The sequence below is a fragment of the Cavia porcellus genome, unplaced genomic scaffold, assembly GCF_034190915.1.
Source record: "Cavia porcellus strain 051 isolate PalLab524CR breed Dunkin Hartley unplaced genomic scaffold, mCavPor4.1 scaffold_18, whole genome shotgun sequence".
In the NCBI taxonomy this organism is placed as follows: Eukaryota; Metazoa; Chordata; class Mammalia; order Rodentia; family Caviidae; genus Cavia; species Cavia porcellus.
In genome coordinates, this window is record NW_026947501.1 from 53,414,313 (window position 1) to 53,429,229 (window position 14,917).

Sequence of the window (14,917 nt, forward strand, 5' to 3'; positions counted from 1 at the left end):
TGTCAGTGACAAGACCCCAACCCACACTCTAGGTTCACACCCTCGTCTCCTGTTCTGCCCATGAGTTGAGCTGCTTCTTGCTCCCAGCTTTTGTAAACACGGTTCCTCTTTCCTCAATCATCTTTCTCCTCCCAGCCCATCTTTCCCTGGTAGAAGTTTTCTGAATTCTCTCTCTCTGGATCCTGGCCTTGTGACTGGCTCACTCCTCCCACATCCCATAGTGCTTTTCTTCTCTTTAAAGCTACCTGAACAAGTATTTATGCAGAGGCATATATGATGCTGCAGACTGGGGCTCTAGCACTGACCACCAGACCCCAGCTCCTCCATGCAGGGCTCTGAATTGTACCCTACTGTATCCCAGTGCTTAGCCCTCAGTAGGTGCTCAGTTAACACTTGGAGAACAAGCACTTTTGTACACCCTCATCAGGACAGTGTGCCTGCTGCCTGCAGAGGGCACACAGCTGCTGGCTGCCCCATCTGCCCAACCAGCCCTGGCTCAGCCCACCTCATTGAAGAAAGGGTTATTTCCCATCTTGATCCGCGTGTGGTACTGCTGGCCTGCGATGGTCACCTTCACCACTGGTTGGATGTTGTTACCCATGAGCTGCCGGGCTTCAAACACCTTCACCCGAACCTACAGAGGAGAGTGAGTGGGGACCAGGCTCCCTCGAGAAACAAGGTTGGATTCTCAAGGACCAGGAGCCTGTGTAAGGAGCGAGGTTGGTCCCAGGACACTCAGGCTTTTTAAGAAAATGCACCACAGGGCAGACAGATCTCTCTGAGAGACTACAGTGACCAAAGAAGGGCCAAGAGAGAGCTGCTGACTGTGAGCTCAGGACGAGGCTGTCTGGATGGGGTGGTCCAGAAAGTGACAGGAGTGGCTTGGGGCAGGGAGTGGCAGTGCAGAAGTGGGGGTGATCATGGACTGGATGCTGAGCCCCTGGCATTGGCAGGCCGGGGAGCTGACGGAATGTGGCAGTGATGCCAGGCCCTGGGGTCAGCTCAGACGGAGGTCAGTGAGGCGTGGGATGGGCTTCCCAGCCTTCTCCACACCTCTTGGTTTTCTTGCACAGAGATTTTGGCCTTGCGTGGGCTTAGCTTTGTTTTGTCAGCAACTCGAGGGCTTGGGACAGGCCAGTCTGTGCTGCCCCCACCCAGCACCCATGGGGGCCTGCGGGGGCACCACAGCCCTTCCTTATGCCTCTCTTGCCTCAGGCACAGATGGAAGCTACTCAGAATGGAGGAGCTGGTGACTCAGTGAAAACCTGAGGACCTAAAGCTGGGTCTGAGTGCCAACCTTAGGCCGGGGAGCAGACATCTTAGGAGCCCCGCAAAAGGGTCAGGTGGGCCATGTGGCGTCTCAGCCTGCAGGGTCCTCACCTGAAAGTGCTGAGGCTTGGAGGACAGAATCCTGGGCATCCCTGTGGAGCCGGGGATCGGAAACTTCTGCTGGACCGCCTCCTTTGTGGTTATGCCCAAAGGGTCTCCACCGCCTGGAGAAACACAAGTGGGAGTCAGAGGCTGGAGCTTGGCAGGCATGGAACATTTCTACCAATTTACCCTATGTCCACAGTGACCAGCACTGGACAGAGCCACGCCCAAGAGGCCCTGATGAAGTGCATGCGCTCCCAGGGCACTCCGAAGGCCCCACCCAGCCTCGTCACCATGGAGCCCTGGACCTGACTCGGGACACAGGAGGGCTCTAGGCACCCTAACCTCAAAGGCTTGGTCTCAAAGCTCCCTCAAAGCCTGTCCAGTTCTGCTTGAAAGACAGGGATGGAGCCAGAGAAGGACGTACCTGTCTTCTCACTGTCCCAGTGGGTCACATGGGCCACCTGCAGGTTGACAGTGCTCTGCAAAGGCAGGGAAGTAGTAAGCTGGACCCTGGGAGCCCTGGCTGAGTCTTAGCACCTATTCCCGCTCCAGGCTGGCTAGGTTGGTGCCCTCCTGGGGACAATGATGCTGGCATGGGACAGAGCCACCCCATAGGCACATGAACTGGTGAGGACAGAACAATGCACTGCAGCGAGATTTGGACAATAGAGGGGCCACGTAGTAGTAACGATGGCAGAAGATACAAGAGGGCGATAAGGGACCAGCCCAGGACCGGGTGTGCTCAGCATGGAGACCACAGGCCTTCTCCCTCTGGTCTCTGCCGGTCACCCAGTCTTAGTTCTGTTCTCTTCTCCTCCACCCTCTACCATGTACCAGGAGTGCAGGGAGCTCACCCTCCTCGAACCTATCCCTTCTCCATGCCCTTAATGCCCACTGGGAAAACGCATTCCCTTCTGAGGGATGCCATATACATTATATGCAGTAATCAGTCCAGGAAGGCTTGTAGTCAGATGCTGTTCTCACACCAATTAAAAAAGCCGAACAATACTAATCAGGCCCAAATAGCCAGGGCTTGATGACTAATTACAAGGTGACAGCTGCCTTAATTTCTGTTCCCACTACCAACTTAGGACCAACAGGAGAAAACCAGTTATGCACCCCAAAACCAACTGCATGAGATGCTGAGCTTCTAGTTACCCTACCTTTGCTGTCCCAAGCCAACAGCCTCTAACCAGGGGGTCAACCGGAAGACTTCTCAGTGTCCCTTACCAAGCTTTCCCACCCGTGCCTGCTTTTGAGTCTTTGCCAAAGCTCTATTTTGTCTCCCCGTGGCGAGCACAGTGGCCCGGGAAAGGTCAGTCACCCCTGTCAGTAGATGGAGGGCAGGATGGGGAGTTAGAGGAAGGAGACCCCGGGGTAGGAAGCCAGAGGAGCTCAGCTACACCAGCTGCTGTTATTTTTCCAGCTGCTCTTTGGGGTCTGACTCACATCTGTGGGCATCATGGCATGGTTGAGCAGAGTCAGGTCCTTCACGAAAAGGACCTTCCTGGGCTTTTGCACCAATGGCTTGAGCAGGACCGTGGCCAGGCCAATGAACCTGGAGAGGCAAGGAGCAGGTGTGAGATGCAATCCCAAGGAAAGGGGGTCCCAGGGTGTCGCTTTAGCTATAGATGGTTTCCATCTAGAAGCTGAAAACCCCAGTAAGGTGGGACTCCACCAGAGGGCTCAGAGCTTTGGAGTCTAAAAGAAAAAAAAAAAAAGGTAACCGTTGATTGGATCAGAGGTGAACACCTGACCACAGCTGGTCCAATCAGATTCTCCCTCCCTGGAAACCTTACCCTGATGAGCTACACCGCCACCCTGCGTGGGAGCTTGGTCTCTGTTCACAATGGGAAACCAGGATTCAGGGGAGAAAAGCAGAGATTTGGGGTCTGTGGCTTCAGAACAGAGCTACGGCTGGGACCCCTAGTCCTCGCTGATTTGCTTTCCCAGCCTTACTAGGCTTCCAAAACCTGCCCTTGGCCTGTTCTTTTCCTTTAGCGGCTGGAGTGGGCTCTGGTCCCTGCATCGTGGTGAATTATGGGCTTGAGACAAGACATACATCGTCTGCTACGCCTTCGGTCCAGCAGTTAGGCTCCTCCATCTCCAGCTCACCTTTCTGTCTTTTTTGGGACCATGTCCCGAAGGATGATTTGCAGGAAGGAGTCATTTTCCAGGGGGCGGCTCCAGAGGTGCCAGATGAGAGTCTATGGGGGACACGGAGGAGTAAGCTGCTTTGCCCAGCCCTTCCCAGGCCACACCCCAGGAGAGGAGGAGAAGCCAGGAGGGCTGGCACTGCATTTCTCTAGAACTTGGGAGCCTCCTTCGTGTCTATTTTCCTAAGAAGCTGGTGCTTGCTGCCTTGCCCGGGTGTGGAGCATCTCACCTGGGTCTCAGTGACTTGGACTGCATTGGTAGGCGCCTTAGGAGCTAAGGGTGTGGGGGTCAGGGCAGCAGGAATGGAAGGAGGGCTGCATAGGGAGGCTTCTAGGTGCATCCGGAGGGCCTGGTTGGGTTAGTTGATGGGCCACACCATGATCCATGCCCATCAGTGTGGGGAGAACTAAGAACAGCTGTGGGCAGCTGTGTGTTTTTGTGGCCCTCAGGGCAGAGGCTAACTCCAAGACCAAGATATTTCAGCCTGGAGCGAAGCTGGGGGTTACCTGCTGCTTCTGGGATGTCTGAACCCCTGCCTGGACCCCTCCTCTGCCCCTTATCGGTTTGTATTTTGTTGTTTAGAACGGAGACTGAGCACAGGGTCTTCCTACTGGGGCAGTCCCACCCTTTCGTACAGGTGCTGGGAACACTGGTATAGGCCACCATGCCGGCTTCCCCCGGGCTGCTGAGGTTGTTGGTCCCTCTTCAGGCCTTGCCCAGGGTGTCTACCTCGTTCCACGTGGGGTCATTCCCTTCCACGACACGAGTTCTCTTCTTGATATCTGGTGAAGACAACAAGGGTGTTTCAGCATCCAGGCTTGAATGGGGTCCACAGAGGTAGGACATCGGCAGCTGTGACGTGGCAGCGACTGTTTCTTTCTTTGAGAGTTTCACGTTGTCTCATTTTGCGTCACCCTTTGTTTGGACAATGCTGGGGTTGCAGGTGTGGCCACCACGGCTGGTATGCAGGCTTTTTTGTTTGTTTGTTTGGTATCAGGAATCAAACTCACAGCCTTGTGCTTGGGAGGCTGGCTCTTGTGCCACTGAGCTAAACCCCTGGCCCCCAGGTAGCCTTTTTATAAGAGATATTTCTCGGAGGAGAAAGCAAGATGGTGCCGTGATACAGAGGTGAGGATGGCTGGAATCTCACGGAGGAGCAGCATTTCTCTTGCCTGGCCAATCTATGCCGAGCTCCCACAGCCTATAGACTTACAGACTGGAGACATAAGTGAATGTCACCCTGTGAGTCCAGAGTCCTAAATGTCCCCTGTCTGGCTATTATAATTTATAGAACAGGGGAAAACCTGAAAGGCATTTTATTCTCTTGCAGGAGTTGGAGTCGTCCCTCATTGTCCTTGGGGATTGGTTCTGGGATGCTCCTCCCCAGCTGATAGTGTGTTTAAGATCCATGTGTGTTTAAGTCCCTTATGTAAAATGGCATGATATTTGCATATCATTTACATATCATTCCAACCTGCACTCATCCCTCCATGTAACTGTAAATCAGCCTAGCTGATTTACAGGATCCCACGCAATATACATACATACACACACTCACACACGCACGCCTGCACACACACACATGCACTATGTGAACTGTTACTGTACTGTACTACTTCAGGAATGGTGACAAGATAAAGCCTTCACCTGTTCAGTACAGACACAGCGTTCCCCAGAATACTTTGAATTTTTTTGTTTCTTTTGATATGGGGTTTTGCTATGCAGTTCAGGCTGGCTCAAACTCACTTTGTAGCCCAGGCTGGCTTTGAACTCTATGGTCCTCCTGCCTCAGCCTCCCAAGTGCTAGGATTACAGGTGTGTGCCACCACACCTAGCTTCCATGTGTTTTTTCTTTTTTTGTTCGTACTAGGAATTAAACTCAGGATGTGGCACTAAACTACATTCTCAGTCCTATGTTTTGAGACAGGGTCTCATTAAGTCATTAAATTGCCTAGGCTGGGTTGAACTTGTGATCCTCCTGACTCAGCCTCTCAGATGGTGCAGGCATATGTGCACCACCTTGTCCTGCTTATTCTCTATTTAAATCCTCATATCAATCCTATAAAGCAGGGACCATCCTTTCTTTTCTTCCTTCCTTTCTCTCTCTCTCTCTCTCTCTCTCTCTCTCTCTCTCTCTCTCTCTCTTCTTTCTTTCTTTCTGGCTTTGAACTCACTATGTAGCCCAAACTAGTTTTAAATGTACCGGCACCCTCATGCCTCAGCCTCTCAAGTGCTGTGATGGCAGGTGTGTGCCACCACACCCACACACCACACCCTATAACCTGTTTATGGCACAGCCTGAGCTCATGGAAGGAGGTTAACAAGTGTGACCTTCTTCTTTCTGCAAAACTGTTTCATGAGACAGCTGGATAGCGCCCACCTTATCACTGTACCCAGCAGCACATCAGCAAACTCATCAGTGCACCCGGTTCTGCCCACTGGGAGCCCGGCTCTCACCTCTGAAGTAGACAGTCAGGCAGGGTCTGGGCGGGGGGCTCAGGGGCGGCTCAATCCGGGCAGACTCCACGACCAGCCGCAGCATGGCGCCCCCTCCTCCGGCAGCCCTGTCTCCTTCTTGGAACCCTTTGCTCCCAGGCTTCTCTTGGTGGCCCTGGGTGAGTGGGGCCTAGCAACAGAGGGGGGTGTCACAGAGGGGGGGGTGCCTTGGTTCTGGAGCCCTATGCCAGCCCCCACAGGAGCAAGGACCACAGAGTGTGGATCCAGCCAGGGACTGGAGACAGAAATCAAGGGACAGGGCTGCTCTGACGCTGATTTCTCTTCTCTTTCCCATCTTCGCTGTCCTTGTGATAAAGTTTGTTTTTTTCTTTTTCTTTACATAGGCCAAGTTGTCTGGAGTGGACCACTGCCAAAGTCCCACAGTTTAGACGAGCAAAGGAAGGCAGGCCATGGGAGAACAGGTAAAAGCAAATCAAGAACTACTTTAGTGAAGGCTCAGAGGAAGCCCTGCCCAGGGGGAAGACAACATTGAGGGTTCCTTTTTTCTGAAGGACACCTAAATTTAGGTATGAGTCTTTATTTAATAAAAGAAAGTCAGCTTTTTTTTTTTTTTTTTTTTTTTTGAGACAGAGCTCATTAGGTAGTCGAGGCTGGCCTTGAACTCACTGTGTAGCCCAGGCTGACTCAAATTCATTGAGATCTTCCTGTCTCAGCCTCCCAAGTGCTAGGATCATAGACATGCACCACCACACCCAGCTAAGAAAATCAGTGCTTTGACTAATGAACTCTTATGTTGGCTGGGTTTGTAAAAGTTAAAAAAAAAACCCATAAGCCAGTAATTTCCCTGTGACTGTCTATGGCTCCCAAGGCCCCTACTCTTAAAGATGGAGCTGGGTCATTCTCTTCTATGGTTCCTGTGAGATAAGCCTCTAATACTGTATAAATGGCACCATCACCTGTGGTGAGAATGAAAGTTAATATTTTTAAAGTATGTGTTGACAGACTAATTAGCAGTGAGCTTACTGTGCATTCTAAAAGGTGCCTGGCATTAAAAGCTGAATGTGTGAGCACAGTGCAACACTTTTCTAGACAGCAGATTTAAAGAGAAAGCACTCCTTGAACTCTATAAACACAAAATGATGATTGACCCTCCCTCCTGTCTCCCTTTCTTCCTTCCTTCCTTCCTCCCTCCCTTCCTTTTTTTTTTTTTTTTTTTTGTACTAGGGACTGAACTCAGGACCTTTGCCCTGAACTCCATTCCAGCCCTTTTTTATTTTGAGACAGGGTCTTACTAAATTGCTAAATTTCCCAGGCTGGGCTCCAATTTGTGATTCTCCTGCCTCAGCCTCCCAGGGTTCTGGGATTACAGGTCTGTACCATCATGCATGAGCTTGCTAATGATTTTTCAAGCTAATGATTTTTCAAACTAAGCATACCTCAGAGAGGAAAAGGCTGACATACTTGCCTAATAAAATTTAATATTCCTATAGATAACTAAACTATTAATCTGTTAGTTCATCAAAAACACTTTGGGCTTTCATTGTTTGTTTGATCATTTTTTTAATGCCTAAATCTTGTTACCTAAGCAACTACTTCTAAGATAACAATATACAATATATTAACAAGTGTTAATTTCCTACTATTTTTTTGAAATTCAGTATTGTTTCTATCCTTTTTTCTGTTTTGCTTTTTTTAAAATTAATACTCCTGTATAGAAAATGGAGCTTAAAGTTAAAAGACAAATATCAGAGTACAAAAAATTTGCAACATATTTAATATCTAAAAGATTATTTGCTTTTATAGAATGAACTCTTAATAGTAGAATAGACTATTCCAAAGCAAAACCCTGGCCAAATTCATATCAGAGTCAGCATATTTTCAAACTTTGTGCATGTGGCAGGGTGTATCAGTACTGTCTTCCTCTTCCTGGCTGAGTCAATCTGTTGTATGCACACAATACCGTGACCGTCAATCCTGATAGGTGGACTTCATTGGGCTGTGAAATGCCCAGCAGAGTGGTGAAACACATGTCGCATGCTGGGTGCACCTGGGTAGCACTGCCTTTGGTCCCTTGCCTGTTCCTCTTCTGTACTGTGCCCTGATCCATGTCGCAGGTGCCATGCTTGGGGTCAGCTTCCCATGGACCGAATTCTGAAAACCATAAGCCAGATGCCCCTCTGTAGGAACCAACAACACTCAGCAAAGCTTCCTGTAATTAAAAAAAATTTTATTTATTGTAGGTGTTGGGGATAAACCCGGGGTCTCCCCAAACACACTACCACTGAGCTACATCCCCAGTCCCTAAGTATTTTTAACAGACTTTAGGTTTTGTTTTGAGACAAGATGTTGCCAAATCTCTACATTTTCAGGTTAGGATAGAACTTGTAGTTCTCCTGCCTCAGCTTCCAGAGTGCTAGAATTACAGATGTGAGTCACCACACCCCATTTAATAGTCTATTTTTTAAGAGTCATTTTTTTGGCTCATGGCAACTTTTTGTGTTTTCATTTTTAATTATTTTGGTACTGGGGATTGAACTCACAACATCGTGTTTGCCAAGCACGTGCTTTGAGACTAAATCGCCAGCCCTTTTGTGTTTCTAATGTTAAGAATAATTTTTTTTTCGGGGTTGGGGATTGAACCTAGAGTATCTAGCGTGCTAGGCAAGTGTACTAGTACTAAGCTACACCCCCATCCTTAAAAAAAAAGCAACCTTTTATTGAGGCTGGATCTCACTATGTAGCCTAGGCTGGCCTCAAATTCATAGTGATCCTCCTGCCTCAGCCTCCTGAATGCTGGGATTACAGACATGAGCCGCCACGCCCCGGCTCACCAGGAAGTTTTTAATAAGAAAATTGGGCGGGTGCGCAAAAGGCTGTTGGGGTGGGGCTGGAGATTGATGAGCAGTGAGAGCTACCCAGCTCCTGGATCCTCTTCCCTGCCAAAAGTGCAGCGGCTGAGTGTTTCTGCGGCGGAGACGCACTCAGGCGCGCGCGTTCTCGGCTCCTCTCTTAGGGACTGAGTCGTCGCCGCTGAATCCATTCCGGGCTTTGCGGCTCGCCGCGCTCCCTTCCCACGCAGTTATCCGCTTCCGCGTTTCCCCGGGCGCCCGGGAGGCGGTGGCGCGCACGCGCGCTGGGGTCCGGCCCGGGCGAGCGCGCGGCCCGAGGACTGCGGGTGAGACGCGCGTCGGTCCCCGCGGGGGCGCCGGGCCGTGGGGGCCGCAGCCCAGAGTGGGGGAGGGGCGGGGGGGCTCAGCGAGGGTCTCGGGGCTCCCCGGCATGCGGGGGGCCGGGGCAGGAACCGCAGGGTCGGGGCGGACGGGTGGGGGCCGTGGTGACGCGGGGCCGGGCCGGGCCGGCGGCGGCTCCTCGTCCGGACTCCCGGCGACCAGGGCCGCGTCCCGGAGCCCTGGGGCGGGAATGAGATCGGAAGCGCCTTGAGGGCCAGGGCGGGAACCCGCGAGGTCTCCCCGGGCCGAGGGAGCGGGCACTTGCGGGTTGTCACCCGGCACAGGCCTTGTGCTGGAGGCTCTGGTTTTTATGTTTTCACAAACTCCCGAGCGTCACAAAGTACATGCAGAACTTCTATTTGCTCCTGACGCGGAGCGGGGCGAGCGAGCCCTTGGTGGGAGCAGCTTCCTGCAGCCTGCCTTGCCCTGCTCTTCCTGGGGTCCCCGGGGGCGGGCCCCACGCGGGTCTCATTCTCTACACCCAATGAGGAGTAGATCCGAGGGCTGGAAGGGTTTGTGATTCTTACGGTTTGCGCAAACACACCGTGCCCTGTAGGTAATGGTGCTGGCTCTCAGATTGGGAGTCTGTCTAGGTGGGATCTGCACCGGCTAGGGAGCCCTCAGAAAAATAGGGGACTATAAGGCTGCAAAAAGGCGGTAAACCAAGGTCTGACCCGGCTCTCAGAAGATGTCTGTCGCCTTGCATGGTGGCTCAAGCCTGTAATCCCAGCTACTTGTCAGGCTGAGGCAGATGGATTGCTCCTTTATGAGGCCAGCCTCAACTATGCAGTGAGTTCAAGGCCAGCCTGAACTATTATAGCTAGACCCTGTCCAATTTCCCTCCCAGTCACATTTCAGAGCTGTGGCATGACAAGGAGCTCGAAGCATCATCACCTGTGTGGTGTGTGGTTGGTATCTCAGGGGCCCTCTGCCTGGACAAGGTGTTCTGAATGTTAGATCCTCAATACAAATGACAGTGAGTCATCAAAGTCAGTGTTTTAGCGGAGCCTGGTGGTGCACACATGTAATCCCAACACTGGGGCTGAGGCAGGAGGATGGTCATGAGTTTGAGGCCATCTTGAACTCATGAGAAAGAAGGAAAGGTCAGTATTTTAGTTCAGGTTGGGAGCGATTGAGGATATTTGAATTGACTGAATCTTTTCAATGCAGGTGAATAGCATGTGCCCATGCCCTGACCTGCTGCCCCTCGACTGACATGGCCCACCGGGGTGGGGAAAGGGACTTCCAGACTTCGGCTCGGCGCATGGGCACCTCCCTGCTCTTCCAGCTGTCGGTGCACGAACGGGAGCTGGACCTGGTTTTCCTGGATCACAGCTATGCCAAGCCATGGAGTGCCCACCCCGATGCCAGCAGCGCCCGCCCCACCCGCATGCTCTTTGTCACTCCCCGGCGGCAGCAGGAGAATACCATGTGAGTCAGAGCTGCTTTCCTTAGGGTGACCAATACCCAGGCTAGGCAGTGATGAGACTGTGGGGATGAGGGAGGATTTTCCTGGGGACTTCGGCTAGGGAGTTGGGATATTTAATTCAGGCCTCTCTGTGAAGCAGTGTAGCACTATCAGGCCTAAGTGTGAACAGTAGCCCACAGGACATCTCATAAAAGTTAGGAAGGCAAGGCACAGAGCAAAGCAGAACACGTCTTTCACTTAGGAAACAGGGACATTGAAGAGGATTCAGCTGATGAAGAAATGGGCTAAAAAGTTGATTTGAAAAGACTGTTGCTCAGGATTAGACCGTCTGCCTCTCCATGTGGTGCTCGGCTTTGCGTGACAGTGCCAGTGCCAGCCCTTTTATACTGGTGTCTTTTTGCTTTTCCTGGCATTGTACACAAAGGTTAGGAGCCAATTCCCAAGCCACGGATTAATCCAGACCCTTCTTAGGTCTAACTAATATTTTCAGCAGACTTACGTTATAGAGGAAGAAAGTTTCATAAATTTATTACCTGGGAGGTGACACAGTCACACTTGTCCTAACTAAAACTGCCTAGCAGTTCTTTTGAGCATTAAGGCACCCTGATTTCTTGTATTTCAGAATTTGTTGCTGTGTTCTGATAATCTAGCCAAGGCTATTTGTTTTTTGAGATAAGTCCTCCCTCTGTAGTCCAAATTAGCCTCAGATTCATGACTCTCTTGCCTCAGCCTCCCATGTGCTGGGATCACAGATGTGTACCACCACACCAGCTAACGTCGTGCCCTTAATTGTAAGCTGTGGGAGACTAGTCGTTTTGTTTGTTTTTAATCTGACATAATGTTTAATCTTTCCTCAAGTACAAGTTATAGATTTTGTTGGGGGATAGTTGTTTAGTTTGTATTTTGCTTCAAATCCCCCCATTGAGTTTGAATGAGTTAGAGAGACCATGATATGTCTTAAACACATGTAGAATAGGGGCTGGGGATTTAGCTCAGCAGCATAAGCACCTGCCTTGCAAGCAGGCGGTCATGAGTTCGATCCCCGGTACCGATTAAAAAAAAAAAAAAGCATGTAGAATAGTAGTTTGTATTTCATTTTCCAACGATGTTAATATTTTGTTGGCTCTTTTGTTTAAGGCACAGGGTCTGTGACTTCGGGGAGAATAAGGACATAAGGAAATAAACTTCATGTTGCTTATTGACCTTGAATCTAGTAACTTGAATCTCGATGCCTCTGGCCTGAGGTATAACTAAACATTTCCTTAAATATGAACTCTTTTCTTCTCTGCTATGTGAAAATTCTTTTTTTTTTTGGGTATCTGGGATCAAGCATGCGACTGCATGCTTGCCAGGCAGGCGCTTATGCCGCTGAGCTAAAGCCCTGACCCTATGTGAAAATTCTTGCTCCCATTGAAACTCCTGGGTCCATATTGCCTGACATTTTTTTAAACTGAGGTTCTGTAGACTTGGTTGTTTTGGTGCTTAGGTGATTATTTTCTTACATAAGTTATATACAGACCCCAAGTGGGAAATTTGGCTTCATAGAGGGACTCACAGGTCACTGTAGCTAGACCCTGGTGGCCATAGGGGTGCAAGTAGGAGGAAGGGAGGTGTTGACCGAGGCTGGGAGTCACTGAAGGATTTTAAGGTAGAGATCCAATGTAGAGTTAGAAAAGTTCATTTTCTGGTTTATGAAATAGATGACAGTACAAAAGTGGCACTCAGAAACCGGGTTAGGCTGTTGCTGTATGTGGAGGTGGTCCAGAGATCCCGGCGGCCTGGATAAGGGTGGGCAGAGCTCACACAGAAAACGGGCGGCCTAGAGAAATTGCTTAGGTGGAGCCTGCAGGCTGGGCTGTGGGAGCCAGCAGAGGCCGGGGAAGGGAAAGGTAAGATGAGGATGACTTTTATCTGTTTGGCTGAGCAGCTGGGTGGTACCGTGAGCTGGGAGGATTGGGGATGATGGTTTGGGCTGACGAAATCAAGGTGACTGCTTTAGCTGTTTGAGTCCCAAGTGTGAGCCCACTGCTGACCTAGGGTAATCAGCTCCTTACTTAGGGCCAAATCTCGGTACATGTTTATTTCACTTCATTTCATGATGATGTAATTCTTCTGGTCATTGAGAATGAGCGCAATAAGATCATCGAGGTCAAAAATTAATGGGATGTGTTGGACGTGGTGGCGCTCACTTGTAATCCCAGCAGGCTGAGGCAGGATGATCATTGAGTTTGAGGCCAGCCTGGGCTGCATGGTGATGTCAATGCCAGCCCGAACTACAAAACAAGACCTTGTCTCAAGAAAAAAAATGATATTTAGTAATGGCCAGGGGGCCAATTTGTTTAGTATCGTGTTTGGGCAGCCAGGTCGGTTCAGTATCTGTACCTTGAGGTGGAGGGAGAACACTTAGGCACTGAGATTTCACTAACATCACTTTAGCATGTGAAAGACCCTTCAGAAACCTGCTTGTATTTGTTTTAGGTTCTATGCACAGCGAGTTAAATAGCTCAGGTGTCTACAGTATTCCAGGTGACCTGTCTTAGGCTGTCAGAGGCCTGTAAAACAAGCATATCACCGGTTGACTTGCTAATGAAAGAGACAGTGTGTGAATAATGTAGAACTAGTCCAGTGCTGTCCAGCAGAACCCTGCACAGTGACAGGAATGTCCTAATCCTGTAACACCCACTCTGGCAGCCTGTAGCTGCATATGTCTGTCTGCTGAGCACTTGAAATGTGGGTAATGTGGTGGGAACTGACTCTTAGGCTCTGTTTGGTGTTATTAACTCACAGTTATTTCAGTTGTTGCATATGGCTTTTAATTTCTTTCTTTGGACAGCGTGTTTTGACATGACAACTGCTCATGGAATGTACTTGTGTGTGTGTGTTTTTTAAGTAGCTGTGTGTCATTTTTATATAGCACATGTCACAGGAGCGATCTAGGCAAGAGTGTAAAAAATTACTTGGGACTAACATTTTCTTGTGGATGTAATATGCTATACTAAAGAGCAGAGTTTTTGGCAGCCAGATGATCATTAAACACCCGCCATGCATGACGTATGTGTGGCCTCCCTCCCATTTCCTTACAGTGAATCAGATGTCCCCATAGATGTGGAGACGGTCACATCGACTCCTGTGCCACTCTATGACAACCAGAAGGCACGCAGCGTGATGAACGAGTGTGAGCGGCATGTCATCTTCGCCAGGACTGATGCCGACGCCCCGCCCCCTCCAGAGGACTGGGAGGAGCACGTCAACAGGTAGGCTGCTGCTCCGTGCAGTCCCTATGGGGATAGTGGTCACCGCCTTGTGTCACTGTCTTCACTGAAGCACATTTATCAGGAGCTTATTTCATTTGTAGCCACGTGTGTCACAATGTCCTCTCCACATTGAATTTCTCAACTCTCTCTACTGTGAGCTCCTGAGAACAGGGCTGGTATGTGGCCATCTCAGCATCCCTGAGTTGGAATCCTGAGTCTAGGGGAAATGGGGAGACCAGGCGTGGATGTGGGCATCTGCGGCCTCACCTGCTTGGGCGGTAGGCAGCAGGGGGACTGTGAGAGGCCAGCAGTTCAAGGCCAGTTTGGGCAGTTTAGAGGCACCCATCCCTTAAAGAAAGGAAACAGGTTTGTGGAATAAGTAAGTGATTTCAGTTTGATAGTTACGACTAGTTCTGTAGTTTATGATACGATATAAGGGTTGCCCAGACTGCAAAAAACATTAAATGTGCATGAGCATTTTTGTGGCCTGTGTCTAAGAAAATCAAAATGTTTGGAGTTGCATGAAAAGCTAACAGATAAGTGACTGTGTGACTTTTTTATTTTTTGGTACTGGGAATCAGTTCCTGACCTTGCACTTGCCAGGCAGGTGCTGTGCTGCAGAGCCACTTGAATGGCTTTAACAAACAGATTTGCAGTCATTTATTTTGAGGTTACCCTTCACAGATTTTCCTGAGACTTCGGGTTAGTGTTGTTCCCATGCCTCCAGCCCTCAGGGGACTCAGCACTCCTCTCTTGGTCATTTTCTGTGTTCATTTAGTGAACATTGGTTTTGCTTATTGCATGATCCCCTGGCAGAGGTGTTTGCATTCCACACAGTTCACACCCATTCGGTGAGTATAACAGTGGTTTTTGGTGTCTCCTCATAGTCACCGTAATCAGCTTGGCGAGCATTTTCATCACCCCACAGAGAACCCACTAGCAGTCACTCACCCTTCCTTCCTAGCCCACCAGGCTCTGGGAACCACCAGCTGCTTTCTACCTCTGCTGATTGGTCT

The 14,917-nt window shown here is 50.1% G+C and overlaps 2 protein-coding genes across 5 annotated transcripts in view; one reads left to right on the plus strand and one right to left on the minus strand.

Moving 5' to 3' along the window:
* The window catches only part of Fer1l5 (fer-1 like family member 5), a 45,220-nt gene extending 37,125 nt beyond the window's left edge, over positions 1-8,095 (minus strand). The window contains exons 1-8 of the mRNA XM_063230343.1: positions 7,949-8,095; positions 5,989-6,157; positions 4,261-4,313; positions 3,490-3,581; positions 2,824-2,932; positions 1,799-1,853; positions 1,381-1,493; positions 506-634 (exon numbers count right to left, since the gene is read on the minus strand). Of these exons, the coding sequence (XP_063086413.1) occupies positions 506-634; positions 1,381-1,493; positions 1,799-1,853; positions 2,824-2,932; positions 3,490-3,581; positions 4,261-4,313; positions 5,989-6,157; positions 7,949-8,095 (867 nt within the window). The remainder of the gene's footprint in view (positions 1-505; positions 635-1,380; positions 1,494-1,798; positions 1,854-2,823; positions 2,933-3,489; positions 3,582-4,260; positions 4,314-5,988; positions 6,158-7,948) is intronic.
* Positions 8,096-9,023: 928 nt separating this feature from the next.
* Positions 9,024-14,917, plus strand: part of Kansl3 (KAT8 regulatory NSL complex subunit 3) — a 35,121-nt gene continuing 29,227 nt past the window's right edge. For 2 of the 4 annotated variants that reach the window (XM_063229930.1, XM_063229931.1), the window contains exons 1-3: positions 9,024-9,163; positions 10,389-10,649; positions 13,731-13,901. In XM_063229930.1, coding sequence (XP_063086000.1) covers positions 10,435-10,649; positions 13,731-13,901 — 386 coding nt within the window. In that variant the 5' untranslated portion in view covers positions 9,024-9,163; positions 10,389-10,434. Of the gene's footprint in view, positions 9,164-9,330; positions 10,008-10,388; positions 10,650-11,870; positions 11,892-13,730; positions 13,902-14,917 lie in introns of those variants that run through there. The other 2 variants (XM_005004447.4, XM_063229933.1) reach the window with 2 other exon arrangements.